Source organism: Hyposmocoma kahamanoa, unplaced genomic scaffold (genome assembly GCF_003589595.1).
Source record: "Hyposmocoma kahamanoa isolate Upper Pololo Valley unplaced genomic scaffold, ASM358959v1 263, whole genome shotgun sequence".
In the NCBI taxonomy this organism is placed as follows: domain Eukaryota; kingdom Metazoa; phylum Arthropoda; class Insecta; order Lepidoptera; family Cosmopterigidae; genus Hyposmocoma; species Hyposmocoma kahamanoa.
Genome location: NW_020653766.1, coordinates 2,035,053 through 2,061,673, shown reverse-complemented (window position 1 = coordinate 2,061,673; position 26,621 = coordinate 2,035,053). Strand labels below are relative to the sequence as shown.

At 36.7% G+C, this 26,621-nt stretch overlaps 1 protein-coding gene across 3 annotated transcripts; it reads left to right on the top strand.

The window, feature by feature from the left end:
- Positions 1-260: 260 nt before the first annotated feature.
- LOC113228939 (ubiquitin-conjugating enzyme E2 H) lies at positions 261-25,519 on the top strand. Of its 3 annotated transcripts, none has more exons than XM_026462381.1 (6): positions 261-415; positions 14,355-14,431; positions 17,876-18,043; positions 19,414-19,542; positions 23,361-23,539; positions 24,475-25,519. In XM_026462381.1, the coding sequence occupies exons 1-6, from the start codon at positions 363-365 to the stop codon at positions 24,511-24,513; spliced, it is 645 nt and encodes a 214-aa protein (XP_026318166.1). In that variant the 5' UTR covers positions 261-362; the 3' UTR covers positions 24,514-25,519. The 3 variants fall into 3 exon arrangements, with proteins under 3 accessions (XP_026318166.1, XP_026318168.1, XP_026318167.1); XM_026462383.1 differs by having other exon boundaries at positions 264-415; positions 23,361-23,546; positions 24,470-24,547; XM_026462382.1 differs by lacking the exon at positions 24,475-25,519 and having other exon boundaries at positions 265-415; positions 23,361-24,405.
- Positions 25,520-26,621: the final 1,102 nt, after the last annotated feature.

The following is a 26,621-nucleotide window of genomic DNA, read 5'->3' as shown; positions in this document are numbered from 1 at the left end:
TTTACTTTAATTATTATTACGTTTTCAGTTTCTTAAATTGTTTGTTGCTTGTTTAAGCTGATGGCTTTAGAGTCATCAGCTATAGAGCCAATGCTCAACAAATAAATAATACTAATAATAACGTTATTGTGCTATAGACTACGTTCAAAAAACGTTATAATTATTGTTGCCATGTTGGCACCCATGCTATTACACATCATCTTCCAAAATTTTAGTCTATGGTTCGTGTCCATTGTTTTTCTACAATGTTATTTTTCTGACTGTTGGCTGGTGTACGAAAAATTTGGTCTCGCTGTGTCGAGTGTAATTTAGTGCTAGTGTTCGTGTCCGATATTGTGATTTATTCACTATAGATCACGAGGATGTCGTCACCGAGCGCTGGGAAACGTCGTATGGACACAGATGTCATTAAACTGTATCCTTTCTTTGTTATCGTTATTACAAAGCAGCTACTGCGTTCGAGGGCCACCATGTAAATAAGTAGCCAAAGGGCCATCAGCTGATTGTCACGACCCCTTACAAAATCAATATGGGGTGTGTATGAGTCGAGTTTTCTTCATAAATACACGATAAAAACGTTCTAGAAAGTATATGAGGAAGTAATTTGTTTGTTGAGACCTTTGGCTATTTATCTACTCGAAGGTTGCATTCTTTGTTAGGCCCGTGGCGCTACGTATCTATATACAACGCGTAGATAAACGTACCTATGGGCACGGGACCCTTCCGTGATTGTAATATTTCGTAATTTCAAAAGTGGGCCACGGTCTTGATTGCGCATTTTTACTCTGTACGTAACGGCCTTATATTCTTCGCTTGGATTAAACTATTCTAAACATAATTAATGTTAATTGCATACACTGCTGTTACTAACGTTTAGTAACATTACAACGTATTGTTTCTTTTTTTCAAAGGACTGGCTGTATAGTCATCATTCCTTTGTCAACAAAGAGGTATTTCATAGTATGTCCATTGCTTAACTAAAAATAATAATATAATAAAATGACACCCCAGGTTCAATGTGCTTTTGGTATTTTGCCAAACAAGTATTCTATGACATATAAATAGAACAGTCTTTACATGAGATAAGCATAAGTATCTCAAAATGATTTAGTAAGTACAACAATAGCTATTATCTGTTTTACCCTATCTGTTAGATAACAGTGTAGTTATTGGAAATGTACAATTTAATTGTTATTTTCATCATAGTTTATGTGCTGTAATTTTAAAGTTCTGGCATTTAAACAAATTATCTACTACTCACATTAATGTAAAATTTCAGACTACATAATTAATCCTTATTGTTAAGCATTTAGCTAATTGGTAAACATAATAAGAAACCATCATTTTAAATTGCATCACCTAATAATAAAATAACTTAACAAAACTTTGTATACTATTTGTTGGTGGCTAATATATCTAACTTCCACTAGATATTGAAAAAGATACATTAGCTTATTTATTTTTATCACTTCTTTTTTTTTAAATCACTTCTTTTTTATTGAGGGTGACATGTGAAGTCTTGTCATTAAAAAAAAGAAAATTCTAAAAAATTACAAATAGTAAAAGAAACTACATTTTTGCTACTGGTTAATGTCTCTGGGGGTTTATGGTATCACAAACAAAAACATGATAATTAAAACTTGCCCTAACAATACTGTTTCTTTGTTAATGAAGTTGTATTCTTCTTTTCTCTCTGTGAGAATAATTTTATTGCATAATTTTGACTTTTCACTATTTCTTGTGATTGTTACCCATTTTCATGCTTATTTATTGAAATTTATATATATTTTTGTTTGTTTTCAATATAAATTGCATACACCAAGTAATGCCCCGCCGTGGCATGTAAATTCAGAAGTCTTTTTTAATGCTTATTGCACCTTGAATTCCTTGAATCTCATTCCTAGGTGTGTATAGATCAGCTATGTACCTAAATATAATGTTTAAATATCTAATTTATGCAGCCTCTGTGTCCAAGTATAATAATAAAGTAAGTGATATAGTTATTAGTTACCATAAATGATATTGAAAATTTGACTAGTTAATTACTTTTTATTATATTTACCTTAATATTATTGCTATATTGTAGTATTTTTCATAAAAAAAGTAAAAACACAATATTCAGCATGACAGTGCATAATACTAATGGCAGTCATTTGTTAAGACCCTCAAACATGCACGACAAACGCAACAATAACCCTTCTTAATTCTAAAACAAACACCTTAATGTGTAAAACAAAAACAATTACAATAAAAAATAATTTTACATTCCTGTTGTAATTACATTTCTTTTCCGCGTGTTTAACTATGTTATTTGGCGTTTTTTGTGATGATGAAAATGTTACCTACAGAAAGAGCCTTTGAAAAAAAAAACTTAATTCATATCCCCAAAGATCACCTCTATCAATTTTAGACTATGAAAATAAAAAAATCAAACCAAAATTCTATTATAAATTCTGTATTTGCGCTTTCCTCAAACGTCATCTGATAAAATTAATGTGGATTAAATCCAAAGAAATGAATAGAAAAATATATTTCATATTACCAATGTCACAATATTGCTATTTGAATGGCATAATCATAGTCACCAATAACAAAAAAATATGACATTTAATACAACGTTTCAACGAATACAGCAACTATATTAAATACAAATTTCTTTAAACGAAATTCCTCCATACTGTAGAATTCATTACACAAACGCAATTTGTAATGTCATCAACAGACGGTCCTTCCTACGCAAAATTTAACGCTTCCTTATTGTTTTATGGATTGTTTACACGTGTTTAGTGTACGTGCAGTTTAGATAAATGAGAGATTACGAAACAAACGAACAAAAAGATTTTCAAATGTCCCATACTAAAGTTAGTTGTAGGTACATACAAAAGTATTAGACTTCTTTACGAAATGCTTTAACACTGTTTTTGTTCTGTTCGTTGTGTTATGTGTACTTTAGTGCTGTTTGAAATAATGGGTTGACCAAAAAGTCCGTACCGTTTTTGCCACTAGCTGAATTTAAACAAAAAATAGAAGTTTCTTCTTTTAAAATGTAAAAAATGGCGGGATTTTGTAGTTACGATTTTTACTGAAATTCAATTTTGAGTTTCTTAGTTATTTGTTACCCGTTTAAGTTGATGGCTTTATAGTCAATGCTCATTAAGTAAATAATAATTTTAAAATGTTGCATTGTCTATGGTCATTTTAAACATAATGTTTTAGCGCGCATTTTAAGAATTGGCGGGAAAGTTTTAAGTTTTTAATTGACGAAAATCGCCCAGAATAATAATTATTGGAATCTTATACCTAAATCTCGTATTTCATCATAATAATACCAAATCTTACACATCTTATAAAGCCATAATAAACTATTGCAGTTAGATTAGGTGTTACCTCGTCCACCGTATTATTGCAGTCAGTATAATATGGTGATAACGAAGAGACTATCAAACGAAACTTAGAGCTGTATTTTATAATGTTTATGAAAGAGTAAGTGTAATATTACACGAAAGATGGTAAGAGATTATAGATCAACATTTTTAATGTTTTTTATTTACACTTTGACACCGGAAAGGCTTTTTGTCTGACTCAAAAACACGTCATGATTGAAATCAGCTCTATTACTAATTGCGTTAAGAACAGTAAAGCCCAGTGAGTGCTATAGTACTCATATGTTAATAACCTCATTACGAACAAACAAAAACGATGTCTTACTTTAATAGCGTTGACGCCAATGTGCATTATTAATACTCGAAGCGCCTGCGAATTTTCAGATCATTCTATATTTCAAATTTTTGAAAGTCATATTTACTTACATAAGTATTTTTTGTGAAAGTAGATACACCAATACTTTGTTGTTACAATTAGATACGATTATCGAATCAACGTAAAGAAATTTTCCTTCGATCAGGCAGGACATTAACTATCGATTTTTTCTGCCTAACGAGTTAGGTTTTAGATGAGTTAGGGTTAAGATTACGCCTATATAATAAGGTTCCTTGTCGCTTAACATCAGGTAATATTATTATGAAACCATAGTATATTACCTATAGTCATATAACAATAAGTTACAAGTTTGTCCTAAATAACTTTATGAAAAAAAAAAATTACGTTAAATTACAAATTGTCGTGAAATTACATTAACTTGCCAAGTTTTATTGTAATTGGTTACCGTAAAGTGCGCGAGTCCGGATTCATCCCCTTTGCCACCTTTAGAGGAGGAATATTTTTTTTAAATTTAAATGGGACCAATAATAAGGTACCCTCTTTCCAACAAAAAAGAATCATGAGATGAGAGAGTGATGAGAGACTGTAAACTGGCAACCGTTACTATTTCAATTTTAACAACTTTACAGGATGAAGAAAAAATCATTTATGTATCATCTGGTTTATTAAATAAAAATACGCAGTGTATATAGGCATATACATGTGTAATAAAAATATCTAAAAACTACGTATTTTTATTTAATAAACCAGATGCTATATAAATGACGCAAACAATTTTTTTCATCCTGTAATGTTGTCAAAAATGAGATAGTACTTATTGCCAGTTCACAGTCGAAGTAATCGCACAACGTACATACAAAAAATACAACCGAACAAGGAACCTCCTCCTTTTTTTGCAGTCGGTTACATATGAATCTCACCTTAGGGTCGTATTCCAGAACTCTACTCAATGCTCAAGTCAGAACTTGAGTTTTGCAGTGAGCACTGAAAATCATACACAAGTCCTTGCCATTAGGGTCGTATTTCCATTGCTTGTGTTTCCAGTGCAATCCTTACTTGAGCATTGAGTAGAGTTCTAGAATACGACCCTTAGTGAACTAAGTAGAAATATAGTAAGTATTCTACGACGCACAATTTTCGCACATAGAGAAATTATTACTTGTTCTCATTCGTTCCTTAGCTTAGTTGGGAGAGCAATAGCCTTACGCGAAAATGTCTCTGGTTCAACTCCAGCCCGATCGAAGGAATTTTTCTTTTGCTAATAAATAAACTTTGTATCAATTTTTTTCGCCCCATATAAAAAGACTTGGGCTCATCAAAGAGATCCAACAAAAGTTCATTAACTTTGAATGTCTATAATAGACCCCTTGTGTCGTTAACTTCATAGACACGAGATATAACGCACCCAAATTGAAAAATTAGTTCAATGTACTGGTCTAGACTCCAGACGCTATCGATTTTAACAGTCTCTTTTACATTTTACACTTACACCTCTATTGTATCTATTTATCTTTAATATTGTTTGCAAAATGATCAAAGCGTTACTGAAGTACATTTTATAGTATACAATATATTGCAATGTCTATTGTCTATGTAGTATCTTAGTTATATAAATACGACCTTCGTGGTCGAGTGGCTAGCACACCGGTTGTCATGGTGTCGTTGTCTCTGAGGTTCCGACTTCGATCCCCGGTCGGGTCAAGCATTGGGTCTGGGTATTTATGGTAGTGTAGTTGTTTCCGATTTTCATAACACAAGTACTTAGTTTCTTACTTTAGGATCAGCGCACATATGTGATGTTGATTAATATTATAATAAAACTGCCTCTGTGGCCGGATGGTCACCGTGTCCGACTGCCACGCAGAGGTCCTGCTTTCGATTCCCGAGCCGGAAGAAATATTTCAATGGCCTTATAGGTCATGGTCTGTCTTTTTTGAAGGCGTAGTAAAATGACATTTGTAGGGTTGTCACTTTCATAAAATTTTAAATAGTTATGTAGTTGTTGTCGATAGTTTTATCGATAGATTGTGAAAGAAGATAAAATTTTGCCAAAAAATTATTGGGTTGTGAATGTTATGACGTTTATTTGAACAGTTGGCGTACGAGTATCGGGATAAATTTTTATTCATGTACATTTTAACAAAAATAGCGGTGGTTGATTACTGTATCGCGGTGGATTTGATTGTCTTATTGAATTGAAATGAAAAACTTTAAAATAATTATGTCGTCTCTTTGTATTTTTCATAAAAATTGTGCTAAATACAGTGTGTGTGTGTATGTATGAACTTACAAAAATTGACAATTCAATTGAACTTGTGCTCAGTAATTGGATGAATGCCGAGGATGATTCAAATGAAACACAAACGGCTATTTTTTATTCAATCGATAGTCGATAGAATATTTATCGACTGTAATCACTAGCTGCTCGCAAGCGGGCAACACTTTTGCGCAGTAAACTGTCATTTTACTCCATCAAAAGAGACAAACTATATATTTATTTATCTCGTGAGTTTGGGTGTAATTTGTGGTTGTCTATGGGTGTGTCCATGGCACCCGCGACACGGTTTCTCTAGTGCGGTGCTCTAAGTGTGTGAAAAAAAAAAAATTTAATCATGTATAATTTGTAGTAATTATATTATGTAACTACATATATTTCGACCACACGGAAAATCGGTTTTTCGACATTAAAAAACTACGAATTCGGCTTGTTTTTTTAATTGATAATGAAAACAAAAGATACCGGTTATTGGAGTGCTTTTAAAATGGTTCTAATACTTCAGTAACTTTAGCCAGGTCGGCTCTGTTACTGAAGGAGATTTTGTTGCAATAGAATGAATTAATTAATGGAACGCGTACGGAACAATTATACATACAAACATTTTAAAAACGGCATGACGTGTTACATTCAGAGATAGGCAGTGGGTTAAAACCCAATCAACCCGGGTTTTAACCGGGCTTTTATCCGAAGCGCCAGGTTTTGAGCCATTTCTGCCCAAAATCGTGCGCAGAAACGAGTACGGAATTTGGTATAATTCCATGCTTATCACAAATTTCGATGGAAAAATCTTTTTTAGACATTTCCACACAATACCCACCTTACAATCCTGTGGATTTTTCACAGAACAATGAATACACTAGAAGTGGTTGGTTATCGTTCGACAGACCTATCTGAGCTCAGTCCAGTCAAAGTCTCTAAAATCCTAGGAAAATGCCTTATTGTGCTGTTTTCGAGTGCAAAAATGATAGCTACACCAAAAATATTACCCGTGGTGGTATTTCATATCATCGGTAAGTGTTATTTTAATAAATTTTAAAATTTCTGTTTATCGAAATAAATTGTTTGTTACAAGAAACGAAAGTAAAGCTTAAATCCCTGTAATATTGTTTTTATAGTAACGCACACACTCAACATAGCCCCGCACTAGGGAAACCCTGTGTCGCGGGTGCCATGGACACACACATAGACAACCACAAATTACACCCAAACTCATGAGAGAAGTAAATGTAGGCCATACAAATATTTCTCCCGGCCCGGGAATCGAACCTGGGGCCTCTGCGTGGCAGTCCGGCATGGTAACCGTTCGGCCAGGGAGGCAGTTAAAATGGTCGTATGGGTTAAATGTAATGTAATATGGTCGCTTCTTTTTTGGAGAACTAAATTAATAACTCCAATTCGTCGTCGTTCAACAATTATTCGCTAGATGGCAGCTCATTGATTGAAATTTCAAAATATCGAAACGTCGCAATTTGTAATAATAGGTATTGAACTTTCAACGATATAGGGTAAAATTTAAATTATATTAACAATCCAGTATTTCTTTTTAAATTTGATACTAAGACCAATGAATATCAAGATTTTGTAATGTTTCAAATTAAGAATGTGCGAGTTTTGGTGTCATCGGTTCTGATAATAATCGAGGTCTAAGGCACTTCCATTCTTTTTTTTCTTCCGTGGGATTTTCACTGCTAAGGATGTACATTAAATTCGATTTTTATGAAGATCGATTCAAGTGCATACGATATAACGATTTTTGTATCGATTTATTTCAAGCGAATCTATTGAATAGAAAGACAAATCGAATCGTCCAGATAAGAAAGCAATAAACATTTTGTACTACTATTATTCAATTTGAACAAGGCTCGATTTACAACAAAAAGTTAGTTGTAAATAGTTTTTGTTCTTGATTAGAGGCATTAACATGTTTTGACCCCATTTAAACCCGTTTAAACGGCACCCGCCCATATCTGGTTACATTACATTTTTTTGGTGATTTTATTACACATACGTAATATTGGTTGGTACAAGAAGTGGCTATGGGGAGATGCACTACTTGTTCGTCCCGTCACTTGCTATCGTCTGAAAAAGTGCGTAAGTCATTTATGGATGACGCTTCTTGTACCAAACCATAAAATTCTTTAGCTATAATGCTTACCGATACATGTTGCATTTTGTTCTCAATTTTTTAACTGTTAGTTAATTGTTTTTTTGCTTAGTCATTATCTATGAATCCCTGGTAGCCAAATGGTTTGACCTACCTCCGAGGCTATGGGTTCGTATCCGGGCACTACAAACCCGAGTTTTCGGAATTTACGTACATAATTTAATTGGAATTTTATTAAAATATCGAGATGAAACGGCATATGTCGGAAAAGGTCCACAACCTGATACACAACCCGTGCGCAGCAGTAAGACGTATAGATGGGTTGATGATGGTGATCAAGTCATTATCACCATCAACTCAATAACGTTCCACTGTTGTCACGGTTCTTCGGTCTTCATGCATTACATTTTCACAGTTCATTTGCGGTCGCACGTAGATAAAATTCTAGCGCATTATCGGTGTTTATTTACTTAAATTTAAATTTATCTAAAAGTAAATAAAAACTTGTGATCAACACCACGCCGTTGTGCACACTATTCAACGTTTTATCTTAAGTGGTATAGAGTTTAATTTAAAACTGAAATTTGGTCGAGTTCTCAGGCTTTCGTGATTGTTGGACATGAAACTATTTTTTTTGCCCTGGTCTGAATCGCGAGTATTTGTTTTTTTTGTACAAACCAACATTTCGGGCCGTTTACAGTTCGCATTACTGCTGAGTCAGCTGGCCGTAACCATGTGACCGCGAAATTGTAATTTACATGTTAACATAGAAACTCGCTGCCTTCGTCAGAAAGAAATGCTTGTGCCTACAAGCAACGAATTCTAAATTCGGATATAAATGTGTTTCTGATAAAAATATATGTTTAATATTAATTAGTTTATTTATGTTATAAATACATAGTACATGTTTTTTATAGAAATTTCATTGTATTTTAAACAGCCGTTTTTAAAAATACCTTCATTTATTAGAAAAAAATATAAAAATTACTGCATATGTTGGGTAACTAACTGACTAATTTAAATGTAACTTAATATTTGACTCATGAATAGAACTAGAGGGTAAAATTGTATTTTTTGTGTTGTTATTGATAGTTAATGATCGCGGTAAAAGAAAATTGAAAAAACAAACAATTCTACTAAATCAGTAAACAATTTTTTAGAAACTTTTTCCGATCTATAATCCGAAAAACAATTAAATTTGATCAACAGCGCGACTGTTGTAGCTACTGACTAAAGCACCTACACCAAAATGTTACGACAAAAATTACTCACCGCTTAAACAATAGACATGTTTGTTAATATCGTTTGTTACATAAAAAAATATTACAAAATTGGTACGTGTATGGAAGTGCAAAATCCAAAGTTTCCTGTTAGGTAGTTTATCGCCGTCAATTAAACCATTATACATCACACTACTAAGCGCGGGTCTTCTTTAGAAAGTAATTGTCAGCCACCCTGGGAGTGCACGCCAGCTCAAATACGATCCTGAATGTTATTGTGGAAAGATGGGACTGTCCCACCCGCATATGGTATCGTATGTGAGTGACAAGACGAACAAGTCGTGGTGATAAGCGACATGCCTGTCCGTAACAGTTGCAATGCCACTCACAGCTTTAAATCGCTATGATCTGAGGGGCACTGCCACTGCGCTCGTCACCTTGAGACAGAAGTTGAAAAGTCCTATGTGCCTGTAATTTAACCACCACTACCCTTTAAAACCGGAACGCATTAATGCTCGCATTACCGCTTGGCGGTAGTTAAAGTGCCAGTATTTCCCTGCACGAACTTTTACACAAGGAGCTCCACTTCAGAGAAAACCCGTGTCTAGTGTGACGTATAATGCGTAGACGATGACGATACGGTTTTGGTTTTATAAATAATTTCTCACGTGTTTTTTTTGGTGTAAAAACAGTTGACCTGAATATGTTTATCGTGTTATCGTGTTGTTATATGTTTAAGTTCTTTATCGCGTTGCTATGATATACATATTTACTTCCTTTTTGTGATGTGGGCCAGTCCTTTAACGTTTGTTGGTAGGTTGAATACGCACGGCGAACTTACCGCGACCAAATTGAAGGCGTAACTCAAGGCAAACTTACCGCGACCAAATTGAGAACGTCCTAAAGAAAGCTTGTATGAAAGCACTGATGCGTGTAGATGAAGCGTAAGATGTGTGTCAGGATCGTAGCACGTGGAAGGCTGTAGTCTCTGCTTACCTCTGTGGGAAAAGGACGTAAAGTAAGACAGAACAAAAGTCATATATCGGTACAAAAATTGTTTTGTGTTTTAGTCAAAATGTTTTCACGAATATTCACAAAATTTTCAAAAGGTATTTTTTTTATTAGGTTAATTTAGATATGCATTATTTAGGTGTGCCTGGTCTATTAGCCCCCTTTACACATTCATTCTTTCGCGCGTGATCAGAGGCGTACGTGATTACCTGTTTGAAGTTTTTCAAGCTTCTTTCGCGCGCGGTTGTTGTTTTTATTACAACGGAGGAGCGTCCATGTAAAAGGCAAACCTGGAACGCACGATTGCGCGCGCTACTGATGAGTGCAATTGCGCAGTCTTTCCCTTTTCTTTGAACATCTTTACACGCGCGCTCAATCGCGCACGATTGCTGAATCACGCGCGAAAGAGTGTCTGTGTAAAGCCCTCTAACGTCGACCTCACCGTTAATTTTTACAACGGTAAAGGTAAACTGTTGGTTAACACACAATCCACGCGGGCATTCGCGCTCGTCGAAGATGTGCTCGCTGACTGCTATGACATTGACTCATTTGCCGATTGCTTTGGACAACTTTTTAAGAAGGCGAACTTGTTTTTGAATTATTACCTTTTACGTGTAGGAAATTAGTTATTGAGTACTTACGTAGGTTGAAGTTTTCACATTAGTAAAGTAAAATTGTATTATAGCCAGTGTTAGGCAAAATGTAATTGTTCTGGCAATTAAAGATTGACAATTAATTAATTGTCAATTGCGAAACAGCAATTAAAGATTGATCGATTGTTAGTTGCGAGAACCGCAATTAACAATTAATTAATTACCCCCTAACCCACCTAACCCACCCCCTGACCCATCCCCTGACCCACCCCCTTGCCCCCCCCCTACCCCGACCCCTACCCCACCCACAAACTCACTTAACCCACCCCCTAACCGAACCCCAACCCGCCCCTAACCGATCCCCTAACCGACCCCCTGACCGACCCTATGACCGACTCCCTGACCAACCCCCTCACGACCCCCTAACCGACCCCCTGACCGACCCCCTGACCGACCCCCTGACCGACCCCCTAACCGACCCCTTAACCCTCCCCCTAACGGACGGCTTTGATATTTAAATATAGTTTTCATTTTTTCATTACGAACCTTGTACGTTAATATATAACATCATTGTTCGTTACTATTTATAATGGTCGTGAATCGTGAATCTAAACGGGACAAAAAGAGGAGTTTAGTTCGTTTTCCGAAAGATGAAACGAAGATGACAAGAACTTATATCTGAGACTCATTCAGTTATTGTTTTCTTCATTTATTTAATGCAGAGTAATATATAATACAGATTTGTTATATCAATATAATGAGACGCCATAACTTCCTGAGCTTGTAGACGAAGGTTCTCGAATTTTGAATTTGTATCGCCGATAAACATTACATAGTGAATATACCTAATTATTAACAAGGTGATGATAAACTTGGACACGCAATTTCAAATACCTTGGTTACCTTATATAAAACCTGTCCAAAATACAATCTTTTTAGTGCTTTTAATATATTTTTAAAATAAATCTTCAATATTATTCTAGTTAGTGAATTAATCAAAAATATAATATTACGTCGATATAAATACCTAATGAACATGTGTAATTATTAGGATTCTATTAATAGAATTAAAGATAACAGATTAGCTTAAGAATTTTTTGCTACGTTGCCGCTATAACCACGTAAGTGATGGGTAACCTTGCCATTTCACGCACACATTTGCGCGTGTGCAGATAGCACCTTGCTGTATGTAGTAGTAGTAGGTAAATAACTTTCGACCGTTGTATGGAGTGTCCGGGGTGTGACGATAATATACTTGACCGTTTATTTCAATTCTATTTAGTCTTGTATCTTTGTAAATCTAAGCTTGTGGGTGTTTTGGATAAGCTCAATGAGCCCACTTGCAATATTGAATGATAAATAAACATATAAAGAGACACGCTTGTTCATAGTAAAGATCTGAGAAGCTCTGCGCCCGACATAAGTTGATTGAGACATAAGTTGCCAAGTCCCATGTGCCTGTAATTTCACTAGCACCCTTATCCTTCAGAACTGGAATGCATTAATGCTCATATTACTGCTTGGCGACAGAAATACTACATTATCTCAAGTTAGTTAACGACATTCGGTCAAGAGAGTGATGGTGTGTTTACACAGTTGACACCGGAATAACCTTGCACATAGCAACTTACCCATTCATATGTTAATCTTATGATATCTTACATTGTGTAGCGAATAATAATGCGGTGAGCTGTGTATTATTTGTTTCTATTCTCTAGTCTAGTGTGTTTCATTTAATGAACACTTTTTTTTTAATAAACTCGAACTCGCCCAGAAGATGCCTATTCAGTCGTACCTTTAAGATACTCGGGTTGTACGCCGCTTAGTACGCCTGAAGGGAATATTGACCAAGTAAGGATGATATCTCGTCGTTCGTCTGAGGGTCCGATGGGAATTATATGGACGTCGGGTCCGCGCTAAAAAGTGTCCGAACTTATAGGGCGTTAAAATCGTAAACAGAGCGTCATTCACGCTTTAGTCTTCGTTTGTTCGACTGACAGCGAAGCAAGCAAAATTAGACAGTAGGTACTGCGATGACGTTACAATTTCAATTCAACGTTTTAGCTTTTTCATATTCCTTTACATGTTACTACGTTTAAATAGGTTGACTTGGGACATTTTTTTCGTGGTTTTTGTATTAGACCCGTCGTCCATTTATTTGTAAGTCAATGGAGTAACTCCTAGAGTTTCTTGCTCATTCTTCTCAGGGGAATCAACCTTACGAATGAGCGTCAGAGTTTTATCAATATGACGATTTCGAGTGTAATTTCCTTACCTGTGAAATAAGATGATCTGACTTTGAGAAAAGAAAATGGAATTTTACTGTTAGAATTTGTATTAGTTGTAAAGGATTACAGAGCTGTAAAATTCCAAATAGGGCGTCGTTTGTATTTCTTCTATTTCATTCCCTTGTATTTCTAAGATATCTAGATTTGACTAAATTAAAGTTGCCTACTTCTTCTTCTTATGGTGCCTCTCCAACTAGTGAAGGTTGATAGTCAGCTCAGCATATTTATCTTTATTCCTGGCGAGGCTGAACAGTTGGGCGGCATTCGCTATACCAGTGCAATCTCGTATGTTCCTCAGCCACGATTTTTCCTACGACCAGCTTTTCTTTTCCCATTATTATCAGTTGCAGAAGCTCGTATCTGTCATGCCTAAGTACATGACCCAGATATGCAACTTTTCTCAGTTTGACGATCTGGAAAAGTTTACGGTTCTATCCAACTAGTTGCGAGAACTTATTGGTGCCTTTCTGAGTCCATGATAAATTGCCTAGATTTTATTTACCAAATCATGGGCCTCATCTACATCGACAGTAGGGTTAGTATCTGCAGTTTCCTGAAGTAAGGCACGCAACTCTGCTGCAGACCCACACCAAACATGGCCCTGACACATTTCGTTTGGGTTTTAAATAATGGCAAAATATGTGGAGCAGCAGCGTTTGCCTAGAGCAGTACTCCATATCGCAAAGGACAAGAAGAAGGTTTATTCCTTTACAAAGCATGAAAGAAAAAACATAACATGATTGTCATAGCAGTGTAACGGCACTGACTCAGCATATGCCAAAGTTTCCTGAAGTGCAGGTTTTCAATCGAGAGGGATTAAGTTATTTGAAAGCAAAAATATAACGACTGTGTGTAAAATTATACATTGAGAATAATAATATTCATAGTAAAGTGTAAATAGTGCATCTAAAATAACCTATTTTATATATAAGTGCATGAGCGAGTGTTAATATAATTACAGCTGTTGGAGTAAGTTGTGATTGTAGAGAGGTTTTAATGTTGTATTTCTTAGTCACACGCACACACGTTACGGAGGAATTAAAGGCATAGGTACTATTATACAATTTCATAATTTTTTTTTTGGTAATGTTTTTAAATAATTGTATACCGAATGTAATTTCCTTAAATAGCATATCTCAGTATCGAAAGCAAGCACGAGGTGACAATTCTGGGCGGGCTCAACGAATTCTGTGTCAAATTCTTCGGCCCGCCAGGCAGTAAGTGTTTTTTTTTATTAGAAATCTAAATGTTTTTACCTAGCTACAAATAATATAGTTTGTATGTGTATGTACGGTCCTATGCAAGAGAAAAAACATTTAAACATCGACACAAAACACAATATCCTATAAAAAAAACAAGCTGGTTTAAAATAATAGAAAATATGTACATTAGAGTCTTTGCACACGGCGTATTTTATACGCGCCGTAAACGCGCTTGTTCGCGCCGCAGACGCGCATTAGTGAATCGATTCAAACGCGCAAACTTGCAGGCAAGAAGTTTATATAGAATTTCATGTCGTTGCTTCATTTAAAAAAATAACTGTAATTAACAAACAGAACTAAAATTAAAAGTATCTTTTATCAAAATGCGCGATACATACGTGCACCGCGCCTCTATGCTGTGTATACGTTCGCCTTCGCGCCTCCACCGCGCCACCGCCGCTTGATTTTATCCCATTACACTTCTCTGTCCTCCACCAAAGTTATTAACGTTTCGTAATCAAAATTTTCCATGATAGATTAGATTAGAATAAACAAAACCAAACACTTAACTTACTGCTTACTTAACTGCCTCCGTGGCCGAACGGTTACCATGCCGGAATGCCACGCAGAGGTTTCAGGTTCGATTCCCGGGCCGGGAGAAATATTTGTATGACCTACATTTATTTCTCTCGTGAGTTTGGGTGTAATTTGTGGTTGTCTATGTGTGTCCATGGCACCCGCGACACAGGGTTTCCGTAGTGCGGGACTATGTTGAGTGTGTGCGTTTGTTGTTGTTGTTGTTAAATATTGGCGAATGGGGCCGCGGTGATGGCGCGGTGACGGCGCGGTGATGGCGCAGTGGCGGCATCGTGTACACGAGCACTTAGAGCGCTTACACATGCGCGTTTTTAAACAGCGATGCAAGCGCGCGACTGTATAGCTACAAACGCGCGATTGCATCGCTGCTGTAAGTCGCCGTGTGTAACCACTCTTAATTTTGAATTTCTCAAACGAGACGAGCGTTTACATTAACTGCATGCTACTGACGCTGGTCTCTTATTAATGGTTTCCTAAATATCCATAGAGCATGGTTCTGACGCTATACCGCAACGTTTACGCTGCTCCTATGGAACCTTCGGGTGCGCCTCGTTTGTGTGAAAATCAAATATATATTAATGTTTGAAAGATATAACGCTCAATTATATACACTTCATATAGCTTAATTAAAAATTTTATATGAAGCTCTTTTTATATAACAATAATTTTATACACTCGTCAAAAGTGTCTAGGGTTCAAGCACGTTTTAGCCAATTAATGAAAATTAGGTTTTTTAATTAATGTTTTTATAACACCATTGGTTTTTTTCGGTCTGTTTAATAATTTAATTAATGAATTTATATACATAGATTTTATTTAATTTTGATAGGATAATCAAATATTTTAAATTGATCCCTAGACACTTTTGATGTGTGTTGTTAATTCAGATAATTTTTACGAGATATTTATCTACCTGTACCTGTAATGTACGCCCCTCCTTTTGTAGGTTAGAAGTCAAAACCGAATTTGTTTGTATTTCCGAATATGTTTACGTCAAATTTTAAATTAGTTGTGTAAACTGACGTTTATAATAATTATACCTTCTTTTTTTTTTCATAAAAAAAAACCTACTTCAAATGTTTGTGGAATCTATTTGTCAAATTTTATTGAAAAGTGGTTGAAATCCAATAAACACGATTTATTTAGAGTTGGGACATTTTCTTCAAATTTAAATAACACTCGGAGAGAATTTGACATTGATCCGATCCGACGATCATGGCGACTGACAGCTGACTGTAGCCGATATTCGCCCAAGCCATAAAATCCCTAATAATTAAGAATTTTGCTTGCTGCCGGACTTTGGGGAATATGAACTCTCTTATTTCCCCAATTCCCCACACGTAAGAAATACTCAAACCCCCAAATGAGTTATGTTACAACTCTATTCCACACAAAATACCCAATAAAATTTGTAATTCCCCAAAGTAGCCTAACTGGCGAAAAACCGCCTAATCTGGCAATAGTGGTGTCGTTAATCCGCAACCAAAATTTAGCAGCAGGTTCTCTGTAGTGATATATCTCCATATAAAAATTATGTACAACGTTACATATTTTATTCTTAAATAATTCGCTTTATAGTTTTTTTTTAGCCTGTTTCCATGATTTTATACGATCGAGTAAAGTACATCCTATTGTGTAACATATTGGCACTTTCTTTAGACAATATCCTTTGGTGTATCGTGTATTTTTTGTAAGATCGTTATTTAATAGTAAATACTTAAACCATTCGGTCTTGCAAAACAGTTCTTCCCACTTCTCCTCCAGTGACAGGTACGGCGATAGCGACGCGAAAAAATAGCCGCTACATCGCTTAATGGGTGGCGATCAGGCGGTCGCACTGACGCCGCGCTTGTATAGTTGAACGTCAAAATCAAACTGTTTATAAAATAATCGCGCACTTTCGCACGAACGCCGCTAGGTAGTGCGGCCGCTCAGATATATCACCGCATATTTTGTCGCAAATCGTGACAAATCGCCATGTCGTACCGCTGCTTGTCGTATGAAATTCAAATGTCGCGTGTCGCTGAATAATTTTGTTCAATGCGGACACCCTCATTACTTGTAGACATCGAGTATATAACCAGGAATAAAAACGAAATAAGGGCCATATATTCTTGGTAACACATTAGCGATACAGCTGTTATAAATATCAACTCATGTTTGCTCCGAAATATAGACAGGCCAACTACTGACCTGTGTGTACGTCTCCGTATATTCCAAAAAATATTATGTATTTATTGTAATAAAGATAATATCTCTGACAATGCCGTGCTGTTCTAATCGGTGATGTGGGAAAAACAGCAAAACATCTAATTACAAAACAAACATAATCACATTTCATTGGTAATTAAATATTAAATATATAATTCTGCAATTTTCGTCCATTGTAGCGAAGCTCAAGTTAATTGGTCGATTTGAAGTGAAACAGTTGACGACACCCGTCAATTGTTTCGAACTTGGGCTAGCCAATCGGAGCGCAGTTGTCACAGTAATGATATGGCAGAAACAAATTAAATGACATTTCGTCTCTATTTCTGGTTATATACTCGATGCCTATAGAACATTTGCAATTTCTTTTTATATATAAGATATATATAGATGTATATATATACATATTATATTTTATATATGTGTATATATATTGTGAACTATATATGAGAACAAAAAAATTTCGCTTGTCGTTTCTGCAGTGCGGCCACCGACATATGTTTATATGAGTTTGTTTTCACGAAATCGCCGTCGCGTCGCAGTGGCCTTAGAAGTGCGGCTGTGGCCTTAGGTTAAAAATATTTATATGATACATTACACACTCATTACCCGTTGCAATTCTCTGGCTTTAAATGAAGTGTGTTTTCCTTCAAGCACCATACGAGGGAGGAGTGTGGCGCGTGCGCGTCCACCTGCCCGACCACTACCCATTCAAGTCGCCTTCCATCGGATTCATGAACAAGGTGTACCACCCCAACATCGACGAGGTCTCCGGCACTGTCTGTCTAGATGTTATTAACCAGGCTTGGACTGCTCTCTATGGTAAGCTTGCAATTTTAACCTTCGAGGCTTAAACTTTAAACTTAGGTTTTTTAACTTTATTAAACAGCTAGCTCTTCTAACACACACCCGGCACATTCGTACAATGCACGTGGCGTTGTATTCTAAATTCCATTATTAATTAATAATACATTTAACTTAATAAAAATTAATATTGTTAAAATAAAATCATTTATAAAACATAATGTAGCGTAAATTGAAATGTTTCTTTGTAAAATTAAAAATAAGGTGTTTTATTAATAACTTTTGTAATTATTGTGAAAAAACAGGGTGGTTTGCCATAACTGGTCAAAAATATATTAGACATAACTGGTCGACTGTACCACCTCAGTCAACCGTGACCATGGCACCTGTAAAAGGCCCGAAACGTTGGTTTGTTTGAAAAAACAAATATACGCGATTTAAATCCGGAAAAAATAGTTTCATTTCCAATGTGTAACAATCGCGAAAACCTAAGAACTCTATAGATAAATATTTTTTATTTATTTATTTATATTTATATATTCAGGTTGCAAAAACCCATAAATACACACCTTGTAGACTAACATACATAATAATATAATAAAACACTGACACTATTTATTTATTTACACGTATGGACCGCGACGTGTGACGCAACGAGGGTGTCCGGTAACCGTCTAGCCTAGCCCTAACCATGCGCTACTATATATACCTATATAGATAGGTAGACGAAGCCTGTTACCGTGCGACCTAAGAAGAGACGGAAGGTGGGAAGGGTAAGGGGTGCAAGCAGTGGATTTTCTCATTGCCAGTCGCACAGACTCACAAGATTGATCAGATAAGCTGACGGCTAAAGGTCTCTTGGCCGCAGTGAGAGGATACTGTAGTCAGGAGAGTTCCCTCGTCGTCAATGAGACAGCGTTGATGTCTGGATTCAAAGAGATCTTTATTTCTAAAAATTAGACTATTTATTCAAATTCTATTTACATGTGTGCGTGTATATCTACAATATAATTTTTAAATATAAAACAAAGGAAACGTCTACTCAGCAGGCTGGTCTTGCACATTGCTATTCGGTCAGTGCACTGCTGTATAGTAGTCACGTGGTAATTTATGTCTGGTCAGGTTGTCTATTCATGTCGCGTGATCGTGAACATACTCCATAATTTCCGCAGACTTTGTGGAGTAATAAATGAAATAATAAAATCAGTGGAGATCCATAGGGTCTGCCTGCCCCGGCGGGAGACAGGCGTGATGATACGTATGTATGTATAAAGTCAGCAACCACATCAACATCTGCTGATGTTAAGGTTAGCAACAGCTCTGTTAGCAACGAATTTTCCCTTTCGTCGTATTACTTGAAACAGCTCAAGGTGTCTCTCTCGTTCCAGACCTGTCGAACATTTTCGAGTCATTCCTGCCGCAGCTGCTGACATACCCGAATCCCATCGACCCGCTCAACGGCGACGCGGCCGCCATGTACCTCCACAAGCCTGAGGAGTACAAAAAGAAGGTTTCAGGTGAGTTCCTGGTGGGAGAATCTAACAGGGAAACAAAGACTACAATCGTGCCTACAGTAACTGTCGTATATCACATGATACTTGAGAGTCTATTCTACCTCAGCTTGAATTAAAATTTTTCCCGTGCTCGACGTTAAAGCCATTTCAAAAATGTATTACGTTATTCTATGCGTGTTCTATTTAGTTCAGGGGGCCTACCATAACCTTTCAAAAAACAACCTTATTTCAATGCAAGTATATTAAGCTTATTATAATATTACTCAAGTACGTACCATGACAAACCAATCAACCAAGTAATGTATTATTTCTAAAGTGACTGAAAGAACGAATGATTTCTCAATATTGTCTATTCCTTACTAAGAATAGGAAATAAATAACGCTATATGAAGTATATAATGCCATCACTTTCTTGTTTGGTGTTCCGAATCATCCTATCGTAGTATAATGTTAAAGTACTTAATATTTTTTACATTCAGAGAATTTTAACTGCCAAAACATGTAAAGTATGTAATAAAGAAATCTATTAAAATTACGTCGTTTTACAAATCAACATTTAGGCAATAAATTCGGTAATAATATTGTTTCCATTGCATACGTGTAATTATTTTAAGATTGCTAAATTTGACATAAGAACAATATTACTTTAATGTTAAAGTTCTAAGTAAAAGAACTGAGTGAATGAATAGTCACAAAGCTGCCAATAAAAGATCATAGTTTTAGCATTATAATAAGCTTACTTTATAATAATAATAATAATAAGCATTTATTTCGGACCTGAATCCATATATAGTTAGTAACAGATTTATAAACTATGTTAGTAATTTACATTGTTTACTTTATTACATGACATTTACTTATGTACATATTTACGAGTACTTTAATTTTACAGCCCACTTAGAGGGCACTACATGCAACGAGTTGAGACGTTCATTGAAAGGACCATCAACTCTATTTGCTACTGTAGTAAGGAGGCTGTTGGTACTGGCGCGCACCCGCTGCATTAGGGAGGCTTGTCGCTTTCTTAAAATGGATTGGAAGCTATCCGTAAAGGCTTCTGCGAACACTGCTGACGCGCTGCAGTAGCGCGGCAGCCCCAACAGCATCCTGAATGCATTATTATATTGGACACGTAGGGCGCTGTATGCCTTTTGAGTAAATGCCGTCCACAAAATGCAGGCATAAAATGATTGGCAGTAGGTTTTAAATAAGGTGACTTTCACTTTTACTGTACACCTTGCAAATATACGGATCAACATATTACTTCTAACAGCCAGCGCCCTACGTTCCCTCTCTAAGTCCATATCATCTTTAAGCGACTGGGTGACCCAGTGCCCCTTGAACACTAGCATTACACTTTAAGCTCATTATGGTACTAACAGTCAATATAATGTTAAAGTAATACTGTTCTAAAAGGTTGTGGTAGGCCCCCAGTTGATATTAAAAAAATCATTGGTACAGCGCCCGACACCCTGCGACATAAGTTGACAAGTCCCATGTGCCTATAATTTCACCAGCATCGTTAACCCTTTGAAACCGGAACGCAGTAGTGTTCACATTACTGCTTGGCGGCAGAAATAGGTACGGTGGGCAGTACCTACCGCCTCTCCAGCAGAGGCCGCGAGTTCGTATCCAGACTCGCACCTCTGAGTTTTCGGAGTTGATTTAATTTGAAATTTACCATGAGTTTTTTGGTAAAGAATAACGTCGTGATGAAACTTGCACACCGCAGAGGGTTCACAATCTTCTGAAAACGTGTGAAGTCATCAACCCATATTAGGCTAGAGTTGCGGACTATGGCCTGTACTTCGCATTAGGGGAGATCTGTGCCCAGCAGTGGGACGCATAAAGTGGGTTGACGATGGCAGTTGGTCAGGCGAGCAACTATGTACGAACCAGACTACCTGTACATTTTACATACATTTAATATACATTTAACTGCCTCCGTGGCCGAACGGTTACCATGCCGGACTGCCACACAGAGGTCCCAGGTTCGATTCCGGGGCCGGGAGAAATGTTTGTATGGCCTACATTTATTTCTCTCGTGAGTTTGGGTGTAATTTGTGGTTGTCTATGTGTGTGTCCATGGCACCCGCGACACAGGGTTTCCCTAGTGCGGGGCTATGTTGAGTGTGAGCGTTATTATTATTATTATTATTTAAATGTCAAGAATGGTAAGGTCAAACAGTTGAGTCCGTAGACGTGAGTCTGAAAACCTGGTCTTTTTCGTCTTCTTGTTTTGTTTGTCACAATCATTTTCCTTACACGTCCCACTGCAAGCTACGGGCGTCAAAGGAGAAGGGTTGGGTGTTCACACGTTTTCCAAAGTGAACCGTCACTTCTTCACTATTAGCGAGCGGTATTGCTACTATAAAAGATTATTTACTCGCTGCAGATTAGGACATAAATTACCGGAGCGGGACAGCGATCTTGCACTCTCTCTGCCAATCACTTACTAGTAGGGTACGAGCAGGTACTGACCTTTTGTTTAAGCGTATGGTCGTGACATACTGCACTCGATAAATGCTATCGATAATTTCAAATTTTGTTGTAATAGTGAAGTAGGACTGGAAATAAAAGATAATGTATAATTATAGCACATTGTTTATAACAACACGTGTTTGAGCCGTAATATTAATTCCGACGGGTACTATCCATTGTGCCAGAACAATGTTCAAACAACACCATATCTTTCTACGTTAGTTTTGATTATAGTGACCCTCTCTACCTACCCTTAGGGCATACGGCATACGAGAAGGACACTATAACCTGTGCGCGCACAGGAACCTAACAAGTTCAGGTTCTGACTCCAGATCAGCCAGTGCACAGGATTGTCACCGACCTCTGTCACTTGACTTCATCCGGTTCTTCGAGAGGCTAGTGCCTCGGGTGAGCCGCCCCAGGTGCACGTACCGTACCCTCCCTATTTTCCAGATAGGTACCGGAGCTGTAGGCACCCTCACTTCCCGTTGCGCATTGCACAACTAGCGGTTGCCACCGCTAAGCCGTCGACTCTGAGGCCACTACCAAATATCCTCATTGGTGGCGGAGCTGCAAGACACGCTCACTTCCCGACGCCGAAAAACGACGTCTCTCCAGTTCCCAATAACCTAAGCGGCGGGAGGGACCGGAGGATATCTAGCTTATCCTCTACTAGCTCTTCGGGCTAGTGCCGGAGATGCCAGTTGCAGTGTCCTGCGACAATGTCCGGACATAGCTTCCAACTCAAAGGGCAACTCACTTCAGGCCCTCAACTAGACCGCTACTAAGACGCGCTAGCTGCTCACGAGACGGACAAAACCGGCACAAGCAAAACCGGGGCAAACAAACATGTCCGTCTCTGCAGCTAACCACATACTCCAGCGAGTCCTTACCCAAGTCCGGGTCCGCCAGAGACGCAAAGGCGTATCACTTGACTCGGACGCCCGCCGTACCCTGGTCTTGCCGTCGAGCCCGTAATCTCTACGGAAAACCCTATTTCTCGGGTCAGTAGATAGGGACAATGTTGTAATAATAAAATGGTTGCTATGTTTAAATAATTTGGTAATAAATTACTCATAAGGTACTGCACGGACTGCCCTTGCCGCTACGCGCCCTTAGTGACTCATTTGTTTTTATCGATAACAGGCGCGTCACTAAGTAGGCGAGAGAGAAACCGCAATATCACTGTCCCGCTTTAATTATTTATGACCGAGTCTGCAGCGAGTAAATGATCTTCCTATAAACATTCACAAATGCGCGTAAATTGTAATTAAAATTAGTCACACGTACCGCCACAAAGATTCGAACCATTATATTTTATCAACAATTAAATGTTTCAGATTACGTCCGAAGATTCGCAACTGAAGAGGCACTTTTAGAAAAAGACGCCATCACAGGCATGGGTGGCGCATCAGCCTCCAGCGGTTCCAAGCCCTCCAACGGCACCGCGAATAACAACGCAAGCGACACCGAAAGCTCTATGAGCGCGTTCAGTGATGACGAAGCTCAGGACATGGAGTTATAACGCAAGTACACTAAACTCGCTCGCCCGCTCACTGCCCTATTTGAATAATTGTCCGTTGTCTATGGTTACATTTTTCTGATTGGTTGATTGAGATTCGAATTTAAAATGACAGATTCACCGTTTGCATTCGAATTGTTGGTGTTCAAAATTTAAAAATTTGACTGGTACCTATTGTTTTTTTATTCACGTCTGTTGCGGTAATTCTAAATAGACCATAGACAAATTGGCAACGAATGATAATAAAACAGCCAGTTATATACAAAGAAACTGTATTTTTAAAGCCGCCGTGTTTGCTGCCTGTACGATTATGTAAAATACAGAATTATATTTTATGGACCACGAATTGCCAATTTTAGAATGTTAATTTAGTGTCTGCTCATTAAAAACAAAGGCAGCGGACATGGCAAATGACATAAAATGTGCTTTAAGATCGAGGAGAATTAAACAAAACCGAATCTATGGTAGCGTGCATTGCATGATTATGAAATAATCACTCGAAATTCGTATTTTAAAATATTTTAGTCGTCGGTGTGTTGTTGGAAGTGTTATTGGATAGGATTGTCTATGGCTTGTCATTGAATAGTCTCTTTACGCTTAGAGTTAGAAATATGATAGGGAAAAAAGTGTTCACAATATTTTTTGGCGTAACTTCAAAAGTATGTGCTCTAGTTTGATCTTTTGGCTTTTGCGAAGGTATCTAACTAAGAAACTTTAAAAAATCTTTCTATGAAGCCAAAGTTTCAATCGCGAGATAAATAGAATGGTAGATCGGCTTGGAAAGTAACAAAAAAACTCGTAGGATACGTCTTATTTACGAACATTTACTAGATTTTAAATACGTATGTAGAGCTAACAATATTTGGTAAAATTAATAAGATATGTCACGATTTCATCGTATTGAAAAAAACTGGCGACACCGAGCGGGCGAGTTAGCATTTTGTAAATATTCTATAATCTGTCCCCCATAGTATAAATCCAACTTAAATCTATCAAAGCCTACAGGCTACAGTCATCACTTTATATCTCATAGGTATTTAATTTTTTTTATCATAGAGTTAATTTTTAAACGAATGATGTGTCATGTTTTTATGTGTTTTTAACCCCTCTGACTTTGGCTACTGTGAATTCTACTGTATATACGTTGATGGCAACACTGGAAAGTTTAGAATGTCTATGCTTCCATTTGAAAGGGTTTATTTTGAAATTGAAATATGAAAGTAACGGCGTTTCTAAGCGACATTTTGAATATTGTTTTGCGAAACGCCGAAAACCAACAATAATAACTGTGATCTTGTCTGTTATACATGTGTCAATTCAGAAAAGAGGGTAGATAATTGAAATCGTATCATACGTTCATGGCCTTAAAGCATACTTTCCAACATTAAGAACAATCGCTTCGTTTATATGCACCTAGTTTTTTATGTGAAATGTGTGATGGCGTCGTCAAAAAAATCACTTATTTTGTGTTACACCAACGTCACCGGAGGAGAAACGGGAAAAATTGTTTTGCTATATCAAATCTTACAAAAAATATAAAGACACTTAGGATATTGTCTAAAAAATGTACTTTATCACTATTATCCAATCATAATAAAATCCCGAAAACAGTCTTTAAGAATAAAATGTCTAACTTGTACATAATTTTTATATGGAGATATTTCTCTTTAAGTACTACAGAGAACCTGCAAATGTTTTCAACTGACGCTCTGTAGTTATTAGATTCAAATTTATCCCAAAATTTGCAAATTGATCCGACGTACCGTACGCTGCCCCGTCAGTCGCCGTCGGGCGCTTGTCGACGTCGGATCCGTTTGAAATTTTCTCCGCCTGTCCTTGTTTTATTCGTATTAATGGGGGGTCAATCACCTCATCCAATAGTAGATAATCATTGTTCAATCCGTTAGCTAATTGGACTTTTGAGTCTGCCCTATTCGTTACAAAGAAGCGATTGACAATTTAAATGTAAGAAAGATGTTTGGGCCATGCACTGTACTTAGTACAATTGCTTTTTGTTAATTGCTTTTACAATTATTCTTTAAACGCAATCAATTTCACATGCATTGTTGTATCGTCTGTTTTTAAAATACTTTTTGCTAAAGTCGTGTGTATAATGTACATTGTTTTTGGAGATAATAATATGTAATAATTGCCCCGTACGTTTTAATAATAAATACATCTACAAAAAAATGCAATAAAGATGTAAATTGTCGCACTACACAATTGAAATCGCCTAATTTTGTAATATATAATTTTTCTAAAGTGATATGTTTATAGTATAAACGCATTTTAAGTTGTAGCCAGAGATGGGCGCCCGGGTTTTAACCCGGATTCAAATCGGGTTAAAACCCATTAAATATTTATTCTTAATCGAGTTTTCTTCAAATTGAACGATAATGTTTCGGTCATTCTCGGACTACTGTTCACTATCTAATTTCCGTGGCAATTTTTATTATTTAATTATTCAAGTATATTATCGTGTAATTATTAAATCATATTTCACGATACAATAATCTAATATTGCACGATAAAAAATCGAATACTTAAACAATAAAAATTGCCACGGAAATTAGATAGTGAACACTAATCCGAGAATGACCGGTTCATTGTTTTCTGATCTAAACGATACTCGCATTGAAATGAATGGATACAAAAAATTTGATAGATCGTATGCACTTAAATCGATCTTCATAAACATCGAATCGTAATATGCATCCTTAGCTGTGAGAATCCACAGAATTGCAAGGTGGGTATTGTGCGGAGTTGCCACTTTTCGAAATGGGTTAAAACCCGGGCGGGTTGATAGGGTTTTTACCCGCTGCCCATCTCTGGTTGTAGTTATTGCACACCGTAAAAGTTTAAGAAAGTATTTATCTTCTATGTATTTCACCATCATCAGACTCATTTATCTAGGCATCTATGTAAACGTTTTTCTATCTGTGTAACATCTTTTTAACTTACAATTTATACAGGGTTATTTGTTTTTACAACCTCAAAGGACTAACATCACTATTAACAACTTTTATTCCATTTACAAGACAATAAATTAACCAAAATAGAGGTTTATGTGACTATTACA